Source organism: Pseudophryne corroboree, chromosome 7 (assembly GCF_028390025.1).
Source record: "Pseudophryne corroboree isolate aPseCor3 chromosome 7, aPseCor3.hap2, whole genome shotgun sequence".
Lineage (NCBI taxonomy): Eukaryota > Metazoa > Chordata > Amphibia > Anura > Myobatrachidae > Pseudophryne > Pseudophryne corroboree.
The window spans coordinates 503,779,942-503,806,849 of record NC_086450.1 but is presented as its reverse complement, the minus strand read 5'-3'; the positions used below and the strand labels follow the sequence as shown (position 1 = coordinate 503,806,849).

Sequence of the window (26,908 nt, the reverse complement as noted above, 5' to 3'; positions counted from 1 at the left end):
AAGGGTATAATGCCAATAATTTATTAGAAATCAGCAGTTTTTTATCGGGGGAAACCCACGCTTTGTCACACACCTCATTTAATTCATCTGATTCAGGAAAAACTATGGGTAGTTTTTTCACACCCCACATAATACCCTTTTTTGTGGTACTTGTAGTATCAGAAATGTTCAAAGCCTCCTTCATTGCCGTGATCATGTAACGTGTGGCCCTACTGGACATTACGTTTGTCTCGTCACCGTCGACACTGGAGTCAGTATCCGTGTCTGGGTCTGGGTCGACCATCTGAGGTAACGGGCGCTTTAGAGCCCCTGACGGTGTTTGAGACGCCTGGACAGGCACTAACTGATTTGCCGGCTGTCTCATGTCGTCAAAAGTTTTTTTGCAAAGTGCTGACACTGTCACGTAATTCCTTCCATACGACCATCCAGTCAGGTGTCGACTCCCTAGGGGGTGACATCACTATTACAGGCAATTGCTCCGCCTCCACATCATTTTCCTCCTCATACATGTCGACACAATCGTACCGACACACAGCACACACACAGGGAATGCTCTGATAGAGGACAGGACCCCACGAGCCCTTTGGGGAGACAGAGGGAGAGTTTGCCAGCACACACCAGAGCGCTATATATATGCAGGGATAACCTTATATAAGTGTTTCTCCCTTCTATAGCTGCTGTATATGTATTTTCTGCCAATTAGTGCCCCCCCTCTCTTGTTTTACCCTGATTCTGTAGCAGGACTGCAGGGGAGAGTCAGGGAGCCTTCCTTCCAGCGGAACTGTGAGGGAAAATGGCGCTTGTGTGCTGAGGAGATAGGCTCCGCCTCCTTCACGGCGGCCTTTTCTCCCGCTTTTTTTTTTTAGGAAAACTGGCAGGGGTGAAATGCATCCATATAGCCCAGGAGCTATATGTGATGTATTTCTTTAGCCATATAAGGTTTAAACATGTTTTATTGCGTCTCAGGGCGCTCCCCCCCAGCGCCCTGCACCCTCAGTGACCGGAGTGTGAAGTGTGCTGAGAGCAATGGCGCACAGCTGCAGTGCTGTGCGCTACCTTATTGAAGACAGGAACGTCTTCTGCCGCCGATTTTTCCGGACCTCTTCGCTCTTCTGGCTCTGTAAGGGGGCCGGCGGCGCGGCTCCGGGACCCATCCAGGCTGAACCTGTGATCGTCCCTCTGGAGCTAATGTCCAGTAGCCAAGAAGCCCAATCCACTCTGCAGTCAGGTGAGTTCGCTTCTTCTCCCCTTAGTCCCACGATGCAGTGAGCCTGTTGCCAGCAGGTCTCACTGAAAATAAAAAAACCTATTTAAAACTTTTACTCTAAGCAGCTCTGGAGAGCTACCTAGCATGCACCCTTCTCGGCCGGGCACAAAAATCTAACTGAGGCTTGGAGGAGGGTCATGGGGGGAGGAGCCAGTGCACACCAGGTGACCTAAAAGCTTTTACTTTTGTGCCCAGTCTCCTGCGGAGCCGCTATTCCCCATGGTCCTTACAGAGTTCCCAGCATCCACTAGGACGTCAGAGAAAACTGTTGTGCGTGTCCTCTCTTGAGAAGAGGCGGCGTTTCCTGTATCGGTATCCGGACTCCAGGTCGACAACAAAAAGGTCGACACACCTTAGGTTGCCGTCAATTGGTCAACACACCTTAGGTCGACATGGACAAAAGGTCGACATGGAAAAAGGTCGACATGAGTTTTTCACAATTTTTTTCTTTTTTGGAACCTTTTCACACTTAACGATCCACGTGGACTACGATTGGAACGGTAATCTGTGCCGAGCGAAGCGAAGGCACCATGCCCGAAGCATGGCGAGCGAACGCGGTGCACTAATTGGGGTTCCCGGTCACTCTACGAAGAAAACGACACCAAAAAAACATAAAAAACACATGTCAACCTTTTTCCATGTCGACCTTGTTCCTGTCGACCTTTTGTCCATGTCGACCTTTTGTCCACGTCGACCTAAGGTGTGTCGACCAATTGGCGTCGACCTAAGGTGTGTCGACCTTTCTGTTGTCGACCTGGAGTCCCAGACCCCCTGTATCATAGGCAGACCACCATCCGATAACTGGCTACGTGACCACAAATTCACCAATTTGGGGTAAATGTACGCAGAGGCGCTGTGATTTGAACTCATGACCATTTAGGGGTTAAACATGTCATGAATCTCACTTAGTAAATTTCCTCCTTAGTCTGGCTAAAGTCTTGGGCATATGGTATCCGGTGGCCAAAAAGTTCTACAAGAATAAAGGAGACTGACCCGTCCAAGCACCTCAGACTTGTTCACTGTACGGTGGCGATTTGAGTTTGACTGCAGCTGCCCTGTTTATTACGTCATACTTACCTACTTATGCAGCTGACCACCTAGGGGGCGGAGCCGGGCTCATTGTGTCATTAGGCCTCATCCCCATAAAACGACGCATTTCACTTCATGTCAGCCCCGCCTCCTTCATACAGACCTGCGATTCCTGGTATTCTCCCACCATCGTGCCCACTTCTCGAGAATGTGGACGATCCACCTACTCTTCCGGGAATCAGGGGGACCACCCTAAACAACCGTGAGTCTCCCGCCGCTTTCCTGGAGAGCAGGTAAGTATGCATTATGTGTTACTGTCGACGTAATGGCCATACAGACATTGTGAATGACCACACAAATGTTTGTACACCACAGTCAATTTGGGCAACTGGCTCTAGAACCTTTTTGAGACAGATGAGAGTATCTCTAAGCGGGGGTCTCCTTCATGCTCCCGATTGCTTCAGGACATCTTAGAATGGGTTGTAATCGTGCTCCCACATGAAATGTGCCGACTGCTCAAAACGCGTGACCCTCACTTCTATACCAGCGTTCTTCAACAGTGTCAACTCCTGAGAAGAAGTCAAACCTCCTGTTCTCAAACTGGGAGCCAACATGGTGACACTTCCAGCCCAGCCTGGGCAAAGACCAAAGATCTTTGCAACGGGATGTGGGGACCCTGGTATTATCTTATACTGTGCATAGGGCCCGATTCAGACCTGAACGCTGTTGTGTGTTTTTGCACAGCGGACGATTATCGATTGATTGCGCATGCGACAAGCTGGTGCGGAAATTTAGATCGCACAGCCACTCGCTAGCTGATTGACAGGAAGAGGACGCTTGGGGGTGGTAACTGGCCGTTTTCTGGGAGTGTCAGGGAAAACGCAGGCGTGCCCAAGCGTTTTCTGGGAGGTTGTGTGACGTCTGCTCCGGCTCCGATCAGCCTGTTCTCATCGCACTGTAGGAGTAAGTCCTGGGCTCAGTGTCAGACTGTAGCATGAAGGGCCCACCGGGGGGATGCAGTAATAGGAGCCATACTTAGGGGTGTGGCCAGCCTAAAAAGGGGGTGTGGCCAGCCTCCACAGAGGCTTGAAATACACAATAGACTTGTGCAGTGTAATGCAACATATCTACCATGTATAATACAAGTGCACAGTCTGGAACCTGATCCCTAGAGGAAGGAGTGGGCCCTCAGGCAGTGGGGCGTACCGGTGGTATCCCTGGTACCCCTGTGGACCAGTCCAACCCTGCCTGGGCTGCTCACAGACTGCACAGACTGGTAAAAACCTTTGATGGTGAGTGAGTTGCAAACGGATTTGCAGCTGCCCGCTGACTGAGGGACATTTTTGCACGGCGTACACATGCGATCGCACACTTGCACGGGCGAATTTACACTCCCCTTGTGCGGCGACTATATGATCGCAGGACAGCAAATTTAGCAGCCCAGAGATCAGGTCTGAATCACCCCCATATTCAGAAACATTTGATGTGGCAAAATACACCTTGGCTCTAGGAAGATTCTCTTTAATGCACAGTGAGGCAGACCCAGCCTCCGTATAGCAACACAGCTGATCAGATAACTTTACTCGAGTCTCACAGACCTGTGGGAGAAAAGATGTAAAAAACATGGGATCTGGGCCTTATGCTGCAGGGTTGGACTGACCCACAAAGGTACAGGGGAAACCACTGGTGGGCCCTACTGCCTGGGGGGCCCTCCTCCTCTAGGGATCAGGGCCCTCATTCCGAGTTGTTCGCTCGCAAGGCGATTTTAGCAGAGTTACACACGCTAAGCCGCCGCCTACTGGGAGTGAATCTTAGCTTCTTAAAATTGCGAACGATGTATTCGCAATATTGCGATTACAAACTACTTAGCAGTTTCAGAGTAGCTTCAGACTTACTCGGCATCTGCGATCAGTTCAGTGCTTGTCGTTCCTGGTTTGACGTCACAAACACTCCCAGCGTTTGCCCAGACACTCCTCCGTTTCTCCGGCCACTCCTGCGTTTTTTCCGGAAACGGTAGCGTTTTTTCCCACACGCCCATAAAACGCCGTGTTTCCGCCCAGTAACACCCATTTCCTGTCAATCACATTACGATCGCCGGAGCGAAGAAAAAGCCATGAGTAAAAAAACTATCTTCATAGCAAAATTACTTGGCGCAGTCGCAGTGCGAACATTGCGCATGCGTACTAAGCAGAAAATCGCTGCGATGCGAAGATTTTTACCGAGCGAACAACTCGGAATGACCCCCCAGGTTCCAGACTGTGATGTTACTAATCTAGTACGTTATCTTGCATGCAACACTTGCAAAATGGTTAGGCAAACCAATGTGGTGGCTGGGCACACCCCCTTTAGACACTGGCCACACCCCTAAACATGGGCCCTTACCACTGTATTCCCCTGGTGGGCCCTACATGCCCCAGTCCGACACTGCATGCCAGCAAGCTACAGGAGGAAGAACCTTAGGCTCACCTAGTGAGTTGCCAGTATGCCAGGTCCTCTGTGCCGCCTTGCCAGGATCAGGCGGGCATATCAGAAACCTCACAAGTGGTCAGATGAGTGTAAAGATGAATTACACAATGCTATTTTACAAATCCCAGCGGCATACCATCAGTAAGAGAAGTACGAGTTGCAGATTTGATGACGACTATCTCACTATATAATTCTAGGGATAGGTTTGTCAGAGACCAAGAGAATGTCATTGACTTTAAAGGAGAACTGCACTGAAAATGAGTTTCGCACCATCACGAAATGCATCTAACATAAACACCTTCATATGTAAAAGTTTCCATACCTTGAAAGAACTTTGTATATTTAAAGAAAATGCACCTGCAGTTTCCAGTTCTCAGTGGGGGTTATAGGTCTTGTCCTCATCCTTACCCAAGCAGTGGTGCATTCTGCATTTAGAGTTCCGTGTCTCTGGCAGTGAATGAGTTATGGTGACCTAAGAGGAAGTGTATATTGTACACAGAGTCATATAAAATAATATTAGCACATTGCCTGTGGTTTTATGGCCACTTCCCCCAGAGGAGTCATGTAAAACAGAAGCAGTTAGTCCGAGAGGAAGAGACAGCTGACTGCGAGAAGCTCAGGGACCTGAGAGTGCCATGGACTTTCTGCAGAGACATCTCCCCCGGGTCTACCAGGCCGTGCAGAGTGCGCTGGTGAGAATCACAGATGAGTGCGGCGCAGGGCGGGTTGGGGTAGAGTAATGTATGGTGTATTATGCAAATAAGAGGGAAGAGATGGAAGAAGGTTCCGGTTAGTTATTTGCAAGAACAGAGATCCACCAAAAGATTGAACTCATTTGGGGGATAAAGACAAAATAAATCCAATTGTAGACGTAATCCTGCCGTGACACTGTACAATGTACAAAGCCTATGTCTTTATGAATCTGTTATTTATCATTATTATGAGAATTATTATCTCGTGTTTATAAGACGTCACAAAACCCTGCAGCGCTGTACAATGGGGAAGTAGAGCACAGAGACGCCGGAGGGGTACTGTATGTGCTCACCTAGGGTTCCTCCAAAATGTCCCAAAAGATATTGGTAGTTTAATTGGCTGCTAACAAAAAATGGACACCTGTGTGTGTGGTAGAGAATTTAGATTGTAAGCTCACTGGGCCGGGGTCGATGTCAATGATTCAGTGTTCTCTGTATAGTACTGGGCAATATGATGTAGCTATATAAATAAATTATAATTTTTGGGGGGAGACTCTATCTATCTTTATCTCAGACAGGGGTATCTTTATTTGTAAGGGGCATCTTTAAAAAAAACAACAAAAAAAACACTATTCGCAGGATATCCCCTGAAAACACCCATTTTCAGGAGGTACCAACAAATATTAAGGACCCTCCAGATTTAACATGGAGAGGCCGCAGCAGATATCTCCGATATATGCCACGGTGTCTCCATTTCTGATTGCAAAGCAGACCCCACAGTTGGGATTACCAAGTTTGTCCACAATAGCTAACGCCATCTGAAACTAACATTTTTGCCCCGCCCCCTCCATATTGGCCCACAATCCATTAAGAAGCGGTCTACCTGAAAAATCTGGAGTATCCCACCCCTTCCGGGAGAGTAGGTAAGCACAGTGACCCCACTAATGGGTTGAAGGGTCCAAAAAATAAAACAGGATAAAGTATTTTAAAATGGTTTCCAGGGACAGTTTGCCGCTGGCCCAACAGGACTCCATTAGTGCTGTCAGACGATGACATCTTACATACAGTCATTATATATGGTCATCATCCACCATTTGGCAACCTCTGATAGCGTCCGACAACCTGGTGAGGGGAGTCGCTGGTCTTGGATAACCCCATCCAGTGCTGAAGACATACAATGGAGGTCACCGTGTATTTCGCTTTGTCCTTCACGATCATTTATTTATATTTTATTTTGCAGGTCTATCTGACCAATGTTACTGCACAGGTCTTTGGGGCTCCTCCAAATGCACCGCAGCCCAGGAATGCCAAGGCTCATGTGCCAATCAAGACCCCTCTTCAGTCGGCAACACCACAAGAAACCTCTGGCGCACAGGTATGGGAAATCAGCTGCCTGAAGCGTCCATGTAACCAGCTATCAATAACATTTGCAAATTAATGCTTACACTATAAAACACCAATATATTACACCTCCCTATGACTGGAAAATGGCATGCCCAGACATGGAGAAGGGCAGCACAAATATTAGGGAGGGGGGGGAGGGGCTAATCTGTACTATCTCTGTGCCCATGTCACCAAGCTGCCTGCAACATAATTGGAGCAGCCATTGTTTAATACTAACAGCCTAACACCTGCAGAGAAGGTAACACAAAATGGAGTTTGAAGTAGGATGTGTCAGACAGACAATCCCATACCAGTGTCTGTGACCCATGGCAGCATAATTATACAATATTACTAGACCTGTGACCAGGTATTGCCGTAGTTTCGGCCATTTTGTATTAACAAATACGTATATTTGTGCTTAAAACACTATGTAACCCCTTAATGATAACGGGACAGAGACCTCAAAAAAGCACTGTCCATCCTATATCGGGACATTTGTGAGGTATGATTAGAGTTCCCTCTTAGAGTTGTTGGTGTCAGTGTTTGTCACCGCTGCGAAGTTCCTGTTTCTCCTCACAGAATACAAAGCACATTTGTGGTAGATGGCGTCACCTTTAGTGTTATAGTGACTGGGAAAACAAATTGTCAGTGTGATAAACTATGGGAACAATTATGGGTAATGCAAAGCCGTGTTTATAAACCCAAAATTTCACATTGATTGAAACAAACTCCCTGGTTACAAAACGTTGTTTCTGCTCCACCTTCTTTCATCTGCATTTACCGTCCTTTCTTCAGCGGCACACTGTGGGGGCGGCCATTTTGTGGTATGAACCACTATTAATAGTTATGCTCCCTGTCCAGTCAGTTCGAGCAGGACGGATGGAGTGGTTGCAATTGCAATACAAATTACAGTACAGCGACACAGCTTAAATTTAAATTGTAATGGGCCCCATATTCTGCACTTTAAATGGATGACAGAAAGATACAGTATTATTATTATTACTACTACTACTACTACTACTACTACTATTAATAATTATCCTTTATTTATAAAGCGTCACCATACTGTGTGACATAGCGCTGAGCAATGAAAGATTGGAGAGAACAGAATGATTATGCAATGTAACCTGTCTCCTCACCTGTGTTTCTCTCACCTGGGAACATAACATGAGACAGTCATAAAGTTATTTATGGGACGTTATCATGTTTCACCTGTGGACTATTCCGAGTCTCCCAATTCCTCTTTTACTGAGCGGCCACCGCATATAATGGGGTATATTCATCATGAAAAAATTGTGAAATGCAAATTTTTAGTTTTCAATTCTCACCCTTTCATTTCACAATTATCTCACTATTTATCGTGCCTCTCTATTAAAAATATCACTTCTGAAAAACTGCTAATTTTGCGCAGCATTTTTCCAGAAAAGTGATATTTTTAACCCTGCAGCTGAGTCATCCTAGAGAACTTCTTCATACTGCGCAGGCACCTCCAAATCACCATCGCCCCCCCCCAACCCTGCAGCTAATAGTTAATTACTAACACACCGCACAGCCCGCAGCTTACAGACCCTCCAGCCAGCACACTTCACCGCCATCGTTTGTCATGCCCCCCGCATCCTCTTACCGGTGACGTGAGCCAGTATGCTCTGCGCAGCCGCGACCCCCTCACCTCCCCTGCCGCGGCTCCCTTACTTCTCCCAGGCAGACACATGTACGAAGGTGAGTGCTGCTGCAGCCTCGACACCCGCACTCCCTCCCTTTCCCTGCCTTCCCCTGCTGTATACAGGGCAGTATACAGCTTCAGCACACATTCGTGAAACTGAACGTCGTCTCAGGATGGCGAACAGTTTCACGGTCAAACTCCAAAGAAAATGTGTGTTCGGCGTTTTAATGAATGTACTAATTTCTACATATCCATAAGTGTAGAGATTATCGAAGCAGGTTGTAACAAAGGAGATATTAGTCATTTCTAGTGATGAGCGGGTTCGGTTCCTCGGAATCCGAACCCCCCCGAACTTCACCCATTTTACACGGGTCCGAGGCATACTCGGATTCTCCCGTATTGCTCGGTTAACCCGAGCGCGCCCGAACGTCATCATCCTGCTGTTGGATTCTCGCGAGATTTGGATTCTATATAAGGAGCCTCGCGTCGCCACCATTTTTCACTCGTGCATTGGAAATTAAAGTGAGAGGACGTGGCTGGCGTCCTCTCACTTTGTTTCAGGGGGCTGCAAATATCTTTATTCTGGGGACCAGCAGTATTATAGGAGGAGTACAGTGCAGAGTTTTGCTGACCAGTGACCACCAGTATTATACGTTCTCTGCCTGAAAAACGCTCCATATCTGTGCTCAGTGTACTGCATATATCTGTGCTCATACTGCTTTATTGTGGGGACTGGGGACCAGCAGTATTATATAGCAGGAGTACAGTGCAGAGTTTTGCTGACCAGTGACCACCAGTATTATACGTTCTCTGCCTGAAAAACGCTCCATATCTGTGCTCAGTGTACTGCATATATCTGTGCTCATACTGCTTTATTGTGGGGACTGGGGACCAGCAGTATTATATAGCAGGAGTACAGTGCAGAGTTTTGCTGACCAGTGACCACCAGTATTATACGTTCTCTGCCTGAAAAACGCTCCATATCTGTGCTCAGTGTGCTGCATATATCTGTGCTCCCACTGCTTTACTGTGGGGACTGGGGACCAGCAGTATTATATAGGAGGAGTACAGTGCAGAGTTTTGCTGACCAGTGACCAGTGACCACCAGTATTATACGTTCTCTGCCTGAAAAACGCTCCATACCTGTGCTCAGTGTGCTGCATATATCTGTGCTCACACTGCTTTATTGTGGGGACTGGGGACCAGCAGTATTATATAGGAGGAGTACAGTCAGGACCGGCCCGACGCATACGCGGGCTACTCAGCCGCGATGAGCGCCGGGCCATAGGGGGCGATGCTGCAGAGAGTGAGTCACAGTGACTCACTCTCTACAGCAGCGGTGGCTAGCAAGCAGCTCGATCCGCTCCCGGCCACCGCTGTCCAGCGCGCACTGACGTCTCCAGCGACAGTGTGTATCTGAAATTCGGTGCCGGCTCGTGAGCCAATCAGAGCTCGGGGACCGGCAGCTGAGGCTCCTGATTGGCTGCCGGACCGCGAGCTCTGATTGGCTCATGGGCCGGCGCCGAATTTCAGATACACACAGCCGCTGGAGACGGAGGGGTAGGAGAGGCGCGCGCTGCCCTCTCCTCCCCTCACAGCAGCAGTAGGTGAGCAGCACTTTTTTTTTTCATGTCGGGGAGGCACTGTGGGGACATGTATCAGCACTGGGGGCATATCTGGCACTGTGGGGGCATATCTGGCACTGTGGGAGGCACTGTGGGGGCATGTATCAGCACTGGGGGCATATCTGGCACTGTGGGGGCATATCTGGCACTGTGGGAGGCACTGTGGGGGCATGTATCAGCACTGGGGGCATATCTGGCACTGTGGGGGCATATCTGGCACTGTGGGAGGCACTGTGGGGGCATGTATCAGCACTGGGGGCATATCTGTCGCTGTGGGGGCATATCTGTCGCTGTGGGGGCATATCTGGCACTGTGGGAGGCACTGTGGGGACGTGTATCAGCACTGTGGGCATATCTGGCACTGTGGGGGCATGTGTAGCAGCACTGGGGGCATATCTGGCACTGTGAGAGGCACTGTGGGGACATGTATCAGCACTGGGGGCATATCTGGCGCTGTGGGAGGCACTGTGGGGACGTGTATCAGCACTGTGGGCATATCTGGCACTGTGGGGGCATATCTGGCACTGTGGGGGGCATGTGTATCTGCACTGGGGGCATATCTGGCACTGTGGGAGGCACTGTGGGGACATGTATCAGCACTGGGGGCATATCTGGCGCTGTGGGGACGTGTATCAGCACTGGGGGCATATCTGGCGCTGTGGGAGGCACTGTGGGGACATGTATCAGCACTGGGGGCATATCTGGTGCTGTGGGATGTACTGTGGGGACGTGTATCAGCACTGTGGGCATATCTGGCACTGTGGGGGCATATCTGGCACTGTGGGAGGCACTGTGGGGGCATGTATCAGCACTGGGGGCATAACTAGCACTGTGGGGGCATATCTGGCACTGTGGGAGGCACTGTGGGGGCATGTATCAGCACTGGGGGCATATCTGGCACTGTGGGAGGCACTGTGGGGGCATGTATCAGCACTGGGGGCATATCTGGCGCTGTGGGGGCATATCTGGCGCTGTGGGGGCATATCTGGCACTGTGGGGGCATGTGTAGCAGCACTGTGGGCATATCTGGCACTGTGGGAGGCACTGTGGGGCATGTGTATCTGCACTGGGGGCATATCTGGCGCTGTGGGAGGCACTGTGGGGACATGTATCAGCACTGGGGGCATATCTAGCACTGTGGGGGCATATCTGGCACTGTGGGGGGCATGTGTATCTGCACTGGGGGCATATCTGGCACTGTGGGAGGCACTGTGGGGACATGTATCAGCACTGGGGGCATATCTGGCGCTGTGGGATGTACTGTGGGGACGTGTATCTGCACTGGGGGCATATCTGGCGCTGTGGGAGGCACTGTGGGGACATGTATCAGCACTGGGGGCATATCTGGAGCTGTGGGATGTACTGTGGGGACGTGTATCAGCACTGGGGGCATATCTGGCACTGTGGGGGCATATCTGGCACTGTGGGAGGCACTGTGGGGGCATATCTGGCGCTGTGGGGGCATATCTGGCGCTGTGGGGGCATATCTGGCACTGTGGGAGGCACTGTGGGGACATGTATCAGCACTGTGGGCATATCCTACCTCTGTCTGTTTTTACCCAGTTTTGTTCTATTACTGTTCTAATTGTAAAGCGCAACGGAATATGCTGCGCTATATAAGAAACTGTTAATAAATAAATAAATAAATAATCTGGCACTGTGGGGGCATATCTGGCACTGTGGGAGGCACTGTGGGGGCATGTATCAGCACTGGGGGCATATCTGGCACTGTGGGGGCATATCTGGCACTGTGTGAGGCCCTGTGGGGGCATGTATCAGCACTGGGGGCATATCTGGCACTGTGGGGGCATATCTGGCACTGTGGGAGGCACTGTGGGGGCATGGATCAGCACTGGGGGGCATATCTGGCGCTGTGCGGGCATATCTGGCGCTGTGGGGGCATATCTGGCGCTGTGGGGGCATATCTGGCACTGTGGGAGGCACTGTGGGGGCATGTATCAGCACTGGGGGCATATCTGGCGCTGTGGGAGGCACTGTGGGGACGTGTATCAGCACTGTGGGCATATCTGGCACTGTGGGGGCATGTGTAGCAGCACTGGGGGCATATCTGGCACTGTGGGAGGCACTGTGGGGGCATGTGTATCTGCACTGGGGGCATATCTGGCGCTGTGGGAGGCACTGTGGGGGCATGTATCAGCACTGGGGGCATATCTGGTACTGTGGGAGGCACTGTGGGGGCATGTATCAGCACTGGGGGCATATCTGGTGCTGTGGGGGCATATCTGGCGCTGTGGGGGCATATCTGGCACTGTGGGAGGCACTGTGGGGGCATGTATCAGCACTGGGGGCATATCTGGCACTGTGGGAGGCACTGTGGGGACGTGTATCAGCACTGTGGGCATATCTGGCACTGTGGGGGCATGTGTAGCAGCACTGGGGGCATATCTGGCACTGTGGGAGGCACTGTGGGGGCATGTATCAGCACTGGGGGCATATCTGGCGCTGTGGGGGCATATCTGGCACTGTGGGAGGCACTGTGGGGACATGTATCAGCACTGGGGGCATATCTGGCGCTGTGGGGGCATATCTGGCGCTGTGGGGGCATATCTGGTGCTGTGGGGGCATATCTGGCGCTGTGGGGGCATATCTGGCACTGTGGAAGGCACTGTGGGGACATGTATCAGCACTGGGGGCATATCTGGCACTGTGGGGGCATATCTGGCACTGTGGGAGGCACTGTGGGGGCATGTACAAGCACTCGGGGCATATCTGGCACTGTGGGGGCATATCTGGCACTGTGGGAGGCACTGTGGGGGCATGTATCAGCACTGGGGGCATATCTGGCGCTGTGGCGGCATATCTGGCGCTGTGGGGGCATATCTGACACTGTGGGAGGCACTGTGGGGGCATGTATCAGCACTGGGGGCATATCTGGCGCATGGGGGAGGCACTGTGGGGACGTGTATCAGCACTGTGGGTATATCTGGCACTGTGTGGGCATGAGTAGCAGCACTGGGGGCATATCCGGCACTGTGGGAGGCACTGTGGGGGCATGTGTATCTGCACTGGGGGCATATCTGGTGCTGTAGGAGGCACTGTGGGGACATGTATCAGCACTGGGGGCATATCTGGCGCTGTGGGAGGCACTGTGGGGACGCGTATCAGCACTGTGGGCATATCTGGCACTGTGGGGGCATATCTGGCACTGTGGGGGCATGTGTATCTGCACTGGAGGCATATCTGGCACTGTGGGAGGCACTGTGGGGACATGTATCAGCACTGGGGGCATATCTGGCACTGTGGGGACGTGTATCAGCACTGGGGGCATATCTGGCGCTGTGGGAGGCACTGTGGGAACATGTATCAGCACTGGGGGCATATCTGGCGCTGTGGGATGTACTGTGGGGACATGTATCAGCACTGGGGGCATATCTGGCGCTGTGGGATGTACTGTGGGGACGTGTATCAGCACTGTGGGCATATCTGGCACTGTGGGGGCATATCTGGCGCTGTGGGGGCATATCTGGCGCTGTGGGGGCATATCTGGCACTGTGGGAGGCACTGTGGGGACATGTATCAGCACTGGGGGCATATCTGGCACTGTGGGGGCATATCTGGCACTGTGGGAGGCACTGTGGGGGCATGTATCAGCACCGGGGGCATATCTGGCACTGTGGGGGCATAGCTGGCACTGTGGGAGGCACTGTGGGGGCATGTATCAGCACTGGGGGCATATCTGGCGCTGTGGGGGCATATCTGGCACTGTGGGAGGCACTGTGGGGGCATGTATCAGCACTGGGGGCATATCTGGCGCTGTGGGAGGCACTGTGGGGACGTGTATCAGCACTGTGGGCATATCTGGCACTGTGTGGGCATATCTGGCACTGTGGGAGGCACTGTGGGGGCATGTGTATCTGCACTGTGGGGGCATGTGTATCAGCACTGGGGGCATATCTGGCGCTGTGGGAGGCACTGTGGGGACATGTATCAGCACTGGGGGCATATCTGGCACTGTGGGAGGCACTGTGGGGGCATGTATCAGCACTGGGGGCATATCTGGCGCTGTGGGGGGCATGTGTATCTGCACTGGGGGCATAGCTGGCACTGTGGGGATATGTGTATCTGCACTGGGGGGCATAGCTGGCACTGTGGGGATATGTGTATCTGCACTGGGGGGCATAGCTGGCACTGTGGGGATGTGTGTATCTGGCACTGTGGGGGCATATCTGGCACTGTGGGAGGCACTGTGGGGGCATGTGTATCTGCACTGGGGGCATATCTGGCGCTGTGGGGGCATGTGTATCTGCACTGGGGGCATAGCTGGCACTGTGGGGATATGTGTATCTGCACTGGGGGCATATCTGGCACTGTGGGGGCATGTGTAGCAGCACTGGGGGCATAGCTGGCACTGTGGGGATATGTGTATCTGCACTGGGGGCATAGCTGGCACTGTGGGGACATGTGTATCTGCACTGGGGGCATATCTGGCACTGTGGGGGCATGTGTAGCAGCACTGGGGGCATAGCTGACACTGTGGGGATATGTGTATCTGCACTGGGGGCATAGCTGGCACTGTGGGGACATGTGTATCAGCACTGGGGGCATATCTGGCGCTGTGGGAGGCACTGTGGGGACGTGTATCAGCACTGGGGGCATATCTGGCACTGTGGGGACATGTGTATCTGCACTGGGGGCATATCTGGTGCTGTAGGAGGCACTGTGGGGACATGTATCAGCACTGGGGGCATATCTGGCGCTGTGGGAGGCACTGTGGGGACGTGTATCAGCACTGTGGGCATATCTGGCACTGTGGGGGCATATCTGGCACTGTGGGGGGCATGTGTATCTGCACTGGGGGCATATCTGGAACTGTGGGGACATGTGTATCTGCACTGGGGGCATATCTGGTGCTGAAGGAGGCACTGTGGGGACATGTATCAGCACTGGGGGCATATCTGGCGCTGTGGGAGGCACTGTGGGGACGTGTATCAGCACTGTGGGCATATCTGGCACTGTGGGGATGTGTGTATCTGCACTGGGGGCATATCTGGTGCTGTAGGAGGCACTGTGGGGACATGTATCAGCACTGGGGGCATATCTGGCGCTGTGGGGGCATATCTGGCACTGTGGGGGGCATGTGTATCTGCACTGGGGGCATATCTGGCACTGTGGGGACATGTGTATCTGCACTGGGGGCATATCTGGCGCTGTGGGAGGCACTGTGGGGACGTGTATCAGCACTGTGGGCATATCTGGCACTGTGGGGGCATATCTGGCACTGTGGGGGGCATGTGTATCTGCACTGGGGGCATATCTGGCACTGTGGGGACATGTATCAGCACTGGGGGCATATCTGGCGCTGTGGGATGTACTGTGGGGACGTGTATCAGCACTGTGGGCATATCTGGCACTGTGGGGGCATATCTGGCACTGTGGGGGCATATCTGGCACTGTGGGGGCATATCTGGCGCTGTGGGAGGCACTGTAGGGACATGTATCAGCGCTGGGGGCATATCTGGCACTGTGGGGGCATATCTGGCACTGTGGGAGGCACTGTGGGGGCATGTATCAGCACTGGGGGCATATCTAGCACTGTGGGGGCATATCTGGCACTGTGGGAGGCACTGTGGGGGCATGTATCAGCACTGGGGGCATATCTGGCGATGTGGGGGCATATCTGGCGCTGTGGGGGCATATCTGGCACTGTGGGAGGCACTGTGGGGGCATGTATCAGCACTGGGGGCATATCTGGCGCTGTGGGAGGCACTGTGGGGACGTGTATCAGCACTGTGGGCATATCTGGCACTGTGGGAGGCACTGTGGGGACGTGTATCAGCACTGTGGGCATATCTGGCACTGTGGGAGGCACTGTGGGGGCATGTGTATCTGCACTGTGGGGGCATGTGTAGCAGCACTGGGGGCATAGCTGGCGCTGTGGGTGGCACTGTGGGGACATGTATCAGCACTGGGGGCATATCTGGCACTGTGGGAGGCACTGTGGGGGCATGTATCAGCACTGGGGGCATATCTGGCGCTGTGGGGGCATATCTGGCACTGTGGGAGGCACTGTGGGGACATGTATCAGCACTGGGGGCATATCTGGCACTGTGGGGACGTGTATCAGCACTGTGGGCATATCTGGCACTGTGTGTGCATATCTGGCACTGTGGGGGCATGTATCAGCACTGGGGGCATATCTGGCGCTGTGGGAGGCACTGTGGGGACGTGTATCAGCACTGTGGGCATATCTGGCACTGTGTGGGCATATCTGGCACTGTGGGAGGCACTGTGGGGACGTGTATCAGCACTGTGGGCATATCTGGCACTGTGTGGGCATATCTGGCACTGTGGGAGGCACTGTGGGGGCATGTGTATCTGCACTGTGGGGGCATGTGTAGCAGCACTGGGGGCATATCTGGCGCTGTGGGAGGCACTGTGGGGACATGTATCAGCACTGGGGGCATATCTGGCGATGTGGGGGCATATCTGGCGCTGTGGGGGCATATCTGGCACTGTGGGAGGCACTGTGGGGACATGTATCAGCACTGGGGGCATATCTGGCGCTGTGGGAGGCACTGTGGGGACGTGTATCAGCACTGTGGGCATATCTGGCACTGTGGGGATGTGTGTATCTGCACTGGGGGCATATCTGGTGCTGTAGGAGGCACTGTGGGGACATGTATCAGCACTGGGGGCATATCTGGCGCTGTGGGGGCATATCTGGCACTGTGGGGGGCATGTGTATCTGCACTGGGGGCATATCTGGCACTGTGGGGACATGTGTATCTGCACTGGGGGCATATCTGGCGCTGTGGGAGGCACTGTGGGGACGTGTATCAGCACTGTGGGCATATCTGGCACTGTGGGGGCATATCTGGCACTGTGGGGGGCATGTGTATCTGCACTGGGGGCATATCTGGCACTGTGGGGACATGTATCAGCACTGGGGGCATATCTGGTGCTGTGGGATGTACTGTGGGGACGTGTATCAGCACTGTGGGCATATCTGGCACTGTGAGGGCATATCTGGCACTGTGGGGGCATATCTGGCACTGTGGGGGCATATCTGGCACTGTGGGGGCATATCTGGCGCTGTGGGAGGCACTGTGGGGACATGTATCAGCACTGGGGGCATATCTGGCACTGTGGGGGCATATCTGGCACTGTGGGAGGCACTGTGGGGGCATGTATCAGCACTGGGGGCATATCTAGCACTGTGGGGGCATATCTGGCACTGTGGGAGGCACTGTGGGGGCATGTATCAGCACTGGGGGCATATCTGGCGATGTGGGGGCATATCTGGCGCTGTGGGGGCATATCTGGCACTGTGGGAGGCACTGTGGGGGCATGTATCAGCACTGGGGTCATATCTGGCGCTGTGGGAGGCACTGTGGGGACGTGTATCAGCACTGTGGGCATATCTGGCACTGTGGGAGGCACTGTGGGGACGTGTATCAGCACTGTGGGCATATCTGGCACTGTGGGGGCATGTGTATCTGCACTGTGGGGGCATGTGTAGCAGCACTGGGGGCATAGCTGGCGCTGTGGGAGGCACTGTGGGGACATGTATCAGCACTGGGGGCATATCTGGCACTGTGGGAGGCACTGTGGGGGCATGTATCAGCACTGGGGGCATATCTGGCGCTGTGGGGGCATATCTGGCACTGTGGGAGGCACTGTGGGGACATGTATCAGCACTGGGGGCATATCTGGCACTGTGGGGACGTGTATCAGCACTGTGGGCATATCTGGCACTGTGTGGGCATATCTGGCACTGTGGGAGGCACTGTGGGGGCATGTATCAGCACTGGGGGCATATCTGGCGCTGTGGGAGGCACTGTGGGGACGTGTATCAGCACTGTGGGCATATCTGGCACTGTCTGGGCATATCTGGCACTGTGGGAGGCACTGTGGGGACGTGTATCAGCACTGTGTGCATATCTGGCACTGTGTGGGCATATCTGGCACTGTGGGAGGCACTGTGGGGGCATGTGTATCTGCACTGTGGGGGCATGTGTAGCAGCACTGGTGGCATATCTGGCGCTGTGGGAGGCACTGTGGGGACATGTATCAGCACTGGGGGCATATCTGGCACTGTGGGAGGCACTGTGGGGGCATGTATCAGCACTGGGGGCATATCTGGCGATGTGGGGGCATATCTGGCGCTGTGGGGGCATATCTGGCACTGTGGGAGGCACTGTGGGAGGCACTGTGGGGACATGTATCAGCACTGGGGGCATATCTGGCGCTGTGGGAGGCACTGTGGGGACGTGTATCAGCACTGTGGGCATATCTGGCACTGTGTGGGCATATCTGGCACTGTGGGAGGCACTGTGGGGGCATGTGTATCTGCACTGTGGGGGCATGTATAGCAGCACTGGGGTCATATCTGGCGCTGTGGGAGGCACTGTGGAGACATGTATCAGCACTGGGGGCATATCTGGCACTGTGGGAGGTACTGTGGGGGCATGTATCTGCACTGGGGGCATAGCTAGCACTGTGTGGATATGTGTATCTGCACTGGGGGCATAGCTGGCACTGTGGGGACATGTGTATCTGCACTGGGAGCATATCTGGCACTGTGGGGATGTGTGTATCTGCACTGGGGGCATATCTGGCACTGTGGGGATGTGTGTATCTGCACTGGGGGCATATCTGGCACTGTGGGGATGTGTGTATCTGCACTGGGGGCATAGCTGGCACTGTGGGGACATGTGTATCTGCACTGGGAGCATAGCTGGCACTGTGGGGATGTGTGTATCTGCACTGAGGGTATATCTGGCACTGTGGGGACATGTGTATCTGGCACTGGGGGCATCAGTCATCCACTCTCTCAATGTCACCCTGCCTCGGTCACCCACCATCTCCCTGTCACACCAGTAACCTATTATCTCCCTGTCACCCACTATCACCCTGTACCACGGGGAGTACAATTGTGTAGCCACACCCCTTTCTTGTAAGACCACACCCCTTTTATCCCATCAAGGGGCGCCAAAATAGATTTTTGCTTACTAAAAAAAATAAGCTTGGGCCGGCCCTGAGTACAGTGCAGAGTTTTGCTGACCAGTGACCAGTGACCACCAGTATTATACGTTCTCTGCCTGAAAAACGCTCCTTATCTGTGCTCAGTGTGCTGCATATATCTGTGCTCACACTGCTTTATTGTGGGGACTGAGGAGCAGCAGTATTATATAGGAGGAGTACAGTGCAGAGTTTTGCTGACCAGTGACCACCAGTATTATACGTTCTCTGCCTGAAAAACGCTCCATGTCTGTGCTGCATTGTAGTATATAGTAGGAGTACAGTGCATAATTTTGCTGACCACCAGTATATAATATATAGGAGTACGGCACAGAAGGCCACTGCTCTACCTACCTCTGTGTCGTCAAGTATACTATCCATCCATACCTGTGGTGCATTTCAGTTTTGCACAGTTTGCTGACCACCAATATATACTATATAGCAGTACGGTACAGAAGGCCACTGCTCTACCTACCTCTGTGTCGTCAAGTATACTATCCATCCATACCTGTGGTGCATTTCAGTTTTGCACAGTTTGCTGACCACCAGTATAACTATATATATAGCAGTACGGTACAGTAGTCCACTGCTCTACCTACCTCTGTGTCGTCAAGTATACTATCCATCCATACCTGTGGTGCATTTCAGTTTTGCAGTTTGCTGACCACCAGTATATACTATATAGCAGTACGGTACAGAAGGCCACTGCTCTACCTACCTCTGTGTCGTCAAGTATACTATCCATCCATACCTGTGGTGCATTTCAGTTTTGCACAGTTTGCTGACCACCAGTATAACTATATATATAGCAGTACGGTACAGTAGTCCACTGCTCTACCTACCTCTGTGTCGTCAAGTATACTATCCATCCATACCTGTGGTGCATTTCAGTTTTGCACAGTTTGCTGACCACCAGTATATAATATATAGCAGTACGGTACAGTAGGCCACTGCTCTACCTACCTCTGTATCGTCAAGTATACTATCCATCCATACCTGTGGTGCATTTCAGTTCTGCACAGTATATAGTAGGCCATTGCTATTGATACTGGCATATAATTCCACACATTAAAAAATGGAGAACAAAAATGTGGAGGGTAAAATAGGGAACGATCAAGATCCACTTCCACCTCGTGCTGAAGCTGCTGCCACTAGTCATGGCCGAGACGATGAAATGCCATCAACGTCGTCTGCCAAGGCCAATGCCCAATGTCATAGTAGAGAGCATGTAAAATCCAAAACACTAAAGTTCAGTAAAATGACCCAAAAATCTAAATTAAAAGCGTCTGAGGAGAAGCGTAAACTTGCCAATATGCCATTTACGACACGGAGTGGCAAGGAACGGCTGAGGCCCTGGCCTATGTTCATGGCTAGTGGTTCAGCTTCACATGAGGATGGAAGCACTCATCCTCTCGCTAGAAAACTGCAGTGCCACTCCTAGATTGGCCAAGTGTTTGTGTAGGCCACTAGGGTCGCTTAGCTTAGTCACACAGCTACCTCATTGCGCCTCTTTTTTTCTTTGCATCATGTGCTGTTTGGGGACTATTTTTTTGAAGTGCCATCCTGCCTGACACTGCAGTGCCACTCCTAGATGGGCCAGGTGTTTGTGCCGGCCCCTTGGGTCGCTTAGCTTAGTCACACAGCGACCTTGGTGCAAATTTTAGGACTAAAAATAGTATTGTGAGGTGTGAGGTGTTCAGAATAGACTGAAAATGAGTGGAAATTATGGTTATTGAGGTTAATAATACTATGGGATCAAAATGACCCCCAAATTCTATGATTTAAGCTGTTTTTGAGGGTTTTTTGTAAAAAAAAAACGAATCCAAAACACATCCGAATCCGACAAAAAATTTTCAGGGAGGTTTTGCCAAAACGCGTCCGAATCCAAAACACGGCCGCGGAACCGAATCCAAAACCAAAACACAAAACCTGAAAAAAATTTCCGGTGCACATCACTAGTCATTTCTACTTTGTTACAGATTTGGGGGACTATTTATCACCATCCGCATCCAGGATGCGGCTGACAGGTGATAAAATTGCCCCAACTCGCACTGCGATAATTGATTACATCGCAGGGTTGTATCAATTATCGCGTGCAGGGACAGAGCTTGCGGTCATCATCATCTGGGTATTTTTCGGAAAAAATACCCCGATGTCCTGCTGCGCATGCGCCGCATCGCCGCTACCGCCGTCACCCGTTCGACACCCCTCTCTCGCGCCTCCCCCCGCGAGCCGCGGACCCCCCCCCCCCCCAGAAGATTAATATACTTACCTGTCCAGGGAGCCGCTCCGCGCTGCTTCAGTAGTCTGCCGAGCGCCGGCTCCTTCTCCTGCACTGTGACCCCCCGGTGCTGTAAAGTGCGCTGCAGTTTTGCAGCATCACTTTACTGCACCGGGGTCACAGCGTAGCATATGGGGGACCCGGCACCCGGCAGTGCTCACCGGAGCAGCGGACACCGGCTCCTGGACAGGTGAGTATGTTTTGGGGATTTTTTTTACTTTTTTTTTTTTTGTCCATCGGACACACAGAGCTGATAACTCTGCCGGGTCCCCACTCAGGTTTCTCTGCCAGGGGCAGAGAAATCTGGGCAAAAGGATGCCTATCGCAGTGCTGCCCTGTGATCTCGCCAGCCTGAGCTGGTGAGATTATCACAGGGCACACTGCGGTGTTTTTTCACATTTTTTTTTTTTTGTAAATTTGTCCACATCACATTTCCCATTATAATAACTATGGGGAATACGATGTGGGTTACTAAAAAAAAGTGAAGTAAAGGGTTTGGAGCAGTTTTCCATGAAAACTGCTCCAAATGCCCTTTATACATTCAGGTGATACCAGTGGCGTAAGTTCATCCCCGTCGCCCGGAGGCAAGTTACAGTTTGGTGCCCCCAACCATCGAAAAAAGTGCCAGGACAGAGGTGTCAGGGACAGTACTGAGATGAAAGGGAAAATCAAATGGGACCAGGACAGACTAAGACAGAGAGTACAGGCACAGGGCAGAGGTGACAGGGCCAGGACGGAACAGAGTGCCAGGAAAGATGGGTGACGGGACCACGACAGAGGGGACAGGGAGAGTACAGGGATGACAGAACCATGACAGAATAGAGGGGACAGGAGAGAAGGGTCTCAGGAACAGGACAGAGGTGACAGGGCCAATACAGCGATGACAGGGACAGTGCAGTGGGGAAGAACAAAAATGACAGGACCAAGATAGAGGTGACAGGGACAAGAGAGAGGTGATAGAACCATGACATAGGTGACAGGACCAGGACAGAGGGGAATGGGACAGGACAGGAAAGGGGTGACATGGGCAGAACCAGGACAGAGATACCAGGACAGAACTGAAGGGATAGGAGAGAGGGTTAACAGGGACAGGACAGAGTTAGCAGGGTCAGGACAGGGACAGGACAGAGTTAACAGGGTCAGACCAGGGATGGCAGGGACTGGACAGAGGGGACAGAACGGAAGGGTCAGCAGAGAGAGATGACAGGGCCGGTAAGAGGTGACAAGGACAAGACAGGGTGACAGGAGAGAGGGGAGGCAGGGCCAGCACAGAGGTGACAGGGATGGGAAAGGACAGGGTGACAGAGACAGGATAGGCGTGAGTGACAGGTACAGGACAATGGTGACAGGAGAGAGGGCAGGCAGGGCAAGCACATAGGTGCAGGAAGAAGGACAGGGGTGAGAGGGACAGGAGAGAGGGAGAGGGAGACAGTGTTAGGCGCCGGGGTCCGCTCGTCGGTGCGGCCCGGCGCCTAGCAACCAGGGACGCCGTGCGCGTACAGCCGCTGGCTCCCTGGCAACGCTAGACGCCGGGCGCACGGAGCCGCACGGACCCTAGCAACGGGGACGCCACTGACGGACCGCGTTCCCCGTTGCTGGGTCCATTTTAATTAATAGGACACCTGTTTCCTGGCCATGCAGCTAGGCAGCTGTATGGCATCTAATCCAATCAGCCTCTAAACAGCTGATTGGAGGACTCCCTGTTAAATACACTTCCTGGGCTTCTCACAGACGCCGGTAATAGCTTCTTGCATGCTGTATCTGTTTGCTGAGAGTGTTTCCAGTCCTGCTGTATCCGGTCGTTCCTGTTCTCAGTTGTCCTGTACTCGGAAGTCGTCATCTGTTCCTGGAGTCCTGACTGAGCACCTTTAAACATCCAGTGGTGTTCGTGAGTCACGGCATAGCCGTGTGTTGCGGCTTGGCCGCTTTATCATTTATTATTTATTATTTGTGTTTCGGAGCTTTTGCGGAGGATTCCGCTCCCACAGATCCGCTCTGGTATCCAGCGGTGCTGGGTAGGAGTAACGGACTAGTGGATTTTGGTTGTCCTTTTCCCTGGCGGGTTTCCGCACATACCTTAGCTTTTGTCAGTTAGCTTGTAGCCCCTGGCCTGGTTGTTTAGTCAGAGGGCCCCTTGTTATCACCCTGTCTCGGATTTCCCTTTGTCTCCCATTAAGACCTGAGGGGGCATCGGAGTTGGGCAGACATAATCTGCCCTTCAAACGCGGCTGCCATGGGCTCAAGCAACCATAGTCTCGCAGGGGATTTCTGACAGCACGGGCGAGACAACGGAGTTAGGGCGCCAGGGGCTACTTTCTATTCCCGCTTCCTTCCCCAGCATTACGTTCCAGTGCTCCGGTCCTTGCAATAGGACCTCCTCAGACCAGAGTGCTGGAATCATAACAGACAGGGCCAGGCTTAGGCTTAGTTAAACTGGGATCCGGTCTGAAGATCGACAGTGTCTAGGTCGACCACTATAGGTCGACAGTCACTAGGTCGACATGGATGGAAGGTCGACAGGGTTTCTAGGTCGACATGTGCTAGGTCGACAGGTCTAAAGGTCGACATGAGTTTTTCAAAAAATTTTTCCTTTTTTTGAATTTTTTCATACTTAACGATCCACGTGGACTACGATTGGAACGGTAAAGTGTGCCGAGCGAAGCGGTAGCGGAGCGAAGGCACCATGCCCGAAGCATGGCGAGCGAACGCAGTGCACTAATTTGGGATCCCGGTCACTGTACGAAGAAAACGACACCAAAAAAATAAAAAATCCTTATGTCGACCTTAGACCTGTCGACCTAGCACATGTCGACCTAGAAACCCTGTCGACCTTACATCCATGTCGACCTAGTGACTGTCGACCTATAGTGGTCGACCTAAACATTGTCGACCTAGACACTGTCGATTTGATGAACCACACCCAGTTAAACTACACTGTGACTTGAGCGGTGACAGCAGCAGATGTTCTGTCTTCCCCCTCACATGTTCCCCCTCTCCCAAAAGGGCTTACACTTACATAGGGTTCAGTTTTCAGGAGTCCATGCTCCTGCCTGGAACAGCCTCACTTTCCCGCACTGCACACTCTCTCCTGGCGGCTGCTGCTGCTACACTACAGTACGTGTCCTGGCGGGCAGTGGCTCTGGGTCGCGGAAGGATATCACGTGACACCCGCGACCCAGGCCAGAGCACAGCAGCAGAGAGCACAGAGAGGAGGAGCGAGCGCCGCTGATGTTGATAGGCGATGCGCTCGCTCGTCGGCTCCTCTAGCAGCGCCTGCTGCACTACAGAAATGAATCATTCATGTGTGGACGGACGGGGGACAACGGAGCAGTTGCCGTGCCCCCTTCAAGGCCAGGAGACCGGCGGCAAAGGACTCCACTGTCTCCGGGAGTTCCGCTCCTGGGTTATACTAAAATAATGTGAAAAGTGTGTGAAAACAGAAAACCCCCCTTTTCACACTATTTTAGTAAAAATAATGGCCCTCATTCCGAGTCGTTCGCTCGGTATATTTCATCGCATCGCAGTGAAATTCCGCTTAGTACGCATGCGCAATATTCGCACTGCGACTGCGCCAAGTAATTTAACAATGAAGATAGTATTTTTACTCACGGCTTTTTCTTCGCTCCGGCGATCGTAATGTGATTGACAGGAAATGGGTGTTACTGGGCGGAAACACGGCGTTTCAGGGGCGTGTGGTTAAAAACGCTACCGTTTCCGGAAAAAACGCAGGAGTGGCCGGAGAAACGGAGGAGTGTCTGGGCGAACGCTGGGTGTGTTTATGACGTCAAACCAGGAACGACAAGCACTGAACTGATCGCAGATGCCGAGTAAGTCTGAAGCTACTCTGAAACTGCTAAGTAGTTTGTAATCGCAATATTGCGAATACATCGGTCGCAATTTTAAGAAGCTAAGATTCACTCCCAGTAGGCGGCGGCTTAGCGTGTGTAACTCTGCTAAAATCGCCTTGCGAGCGATCAACTCGGAATGAGGGCCCATGTTAATAAATAGACCCCTTGGTGAAAGTGGGGAAAAAAACTGCCAATTTGATAAAATTAGCAAAATTTTGTGATAATGGGGGTCATTCCGAGTTGATTGTAGCTGTGCTAAATTTAGCACAGCTACGATCGTTAACTCAGACATGCGGGGGGATGCCGCTAGTCCGCCCCGCATGTCAGTGCCGCCCCCCTCCCCCCCCCCCACCCCCGCACACCGGCGATGCCTTCGTATTTGCGGAGTTGCTCGTCACTCGTTGCTCGTCGCTCATTGCTCGTCGCTCCCGCTGGCCGCAGCGGCTGCATGACACATCACGCAGCCGCCGCGGACGCCCCCCCCCCCCCAACGGTCCGGCCACGCCTGCGTTGGCCGGACCGCTCCCCCTAAACGGCGGCTTAACACCGCCGTTCAGCCCTCTCCCGCCTAGCGACCGCCTCTGTCTTAGAGGCGATCGCTAGGTAACAAAAGCTGCCATGCGCCGGCGCACTGTGGCACCGGCGCATGTGCACTTCCGACCCGATCACTGCGCTACGACAAACTGCAGCGAGCGATCGGGTCGGAATGACCCCCAATGAGTATGCCCCATAGTCCTAATAGTGGAAACATTGTTGTAGAGTAAGAATGCTTTAAAAAATAGAAGTGTTAAGTTTATTTTTATCAATTAACAAAATGCAAAGTGAATGAGCAGAAGAGAAATCTAAATCAAATCAATATTCGGTGTGACCACCCTATGCCTTCAAAACAGCATACATTTGTATAGGTGCACTTGCACACAGTCAGGGATGAAAATAGTCAGGTGTATGATTAACCAATCATACCAAACAGGTGATAATGATCATCATTTTCATATGTAGGTTGAAACACAGTCATTAACTGAAACAGAAACAGCTGTGTAGGAGGCTTAAAACTGGGTGAGGAACAGCCAAACTCTGCTACAAAGGTGAGATTGTGGAAGACAGTTTCATGTCACAGGTCATACACCATGGCAAGACTGAGCACAGCAACAAGACATAAGGAAGTTATACTGCATCAGCCAGGTCTCTCCCAGGCTTAGATTTCAAAGCAGACTGGGGTTTCAGTATGTGCTGTTCAAGCTCTTTTGAAGAAGCACTAAGAAAAGGGCAACGTTGAGGACCGTAGACGCAGTGGTTGGCCAAGGAAACTTAGGGGCATATTCATTGTGAAAAAATTGTGAAGTGAGAATTTTTTAGTTTTAATTCTCACCTTTACCTTTCACAGTTTTTTCAGAATTCATCATACCCCCTCTATAAAAGTATCACTTCCGAAAAACTGCTTCTTTTGCAAAGACAGCTTTTCGGAAAGTGATGTACCCGCTCCCCCCTGCAGCCTCTCCTCAGTGTGCCCACTCCTCTCCGCAGCCTCTACATGGTCTGCATGCTCCCCCCTGCAGCCTTCCTCAACGTGCCCGCTCCGCCTGCAGCCTTCCTCAGTGTGCCCACTCCTCTCCGCAGCCTCTACATGGTCTGCATGCTCCCCCCTGCAGCCTTCCTCAACGTGCCTGCTCCC

The 26,908-nt window shown here is 52.3% G+C and overlaps 1 protein-coding gene across 1 annotated transcript in view; it reads left to right on the top strand.

The window, feature by feature from the left end:
• Positions 1–5,356: 5,356 nt before the first annotated feature.
• The window catches only part of APOBR (apolipoprotein B receptor), a 37,382-nt gene continuing 15,830 nt past the window's right edge, over positions 5,357–26,908 (top strand). The window contains exons 1-2 of the mRNA XM_063935328.1: positions 5,357–5,454; positions 6,695–6,829. Of these exons, the coding sequence (XP_063791398.1) occupies positions 5,398–5,454; positions 6,695–6,829 (192 nt within the window). The 5' untranslated portion in view covers positions 5,357–5,397. The remainder of the gene's footprint in view (positions 5,455–6,694; positions 6,830–26,908) is intronic.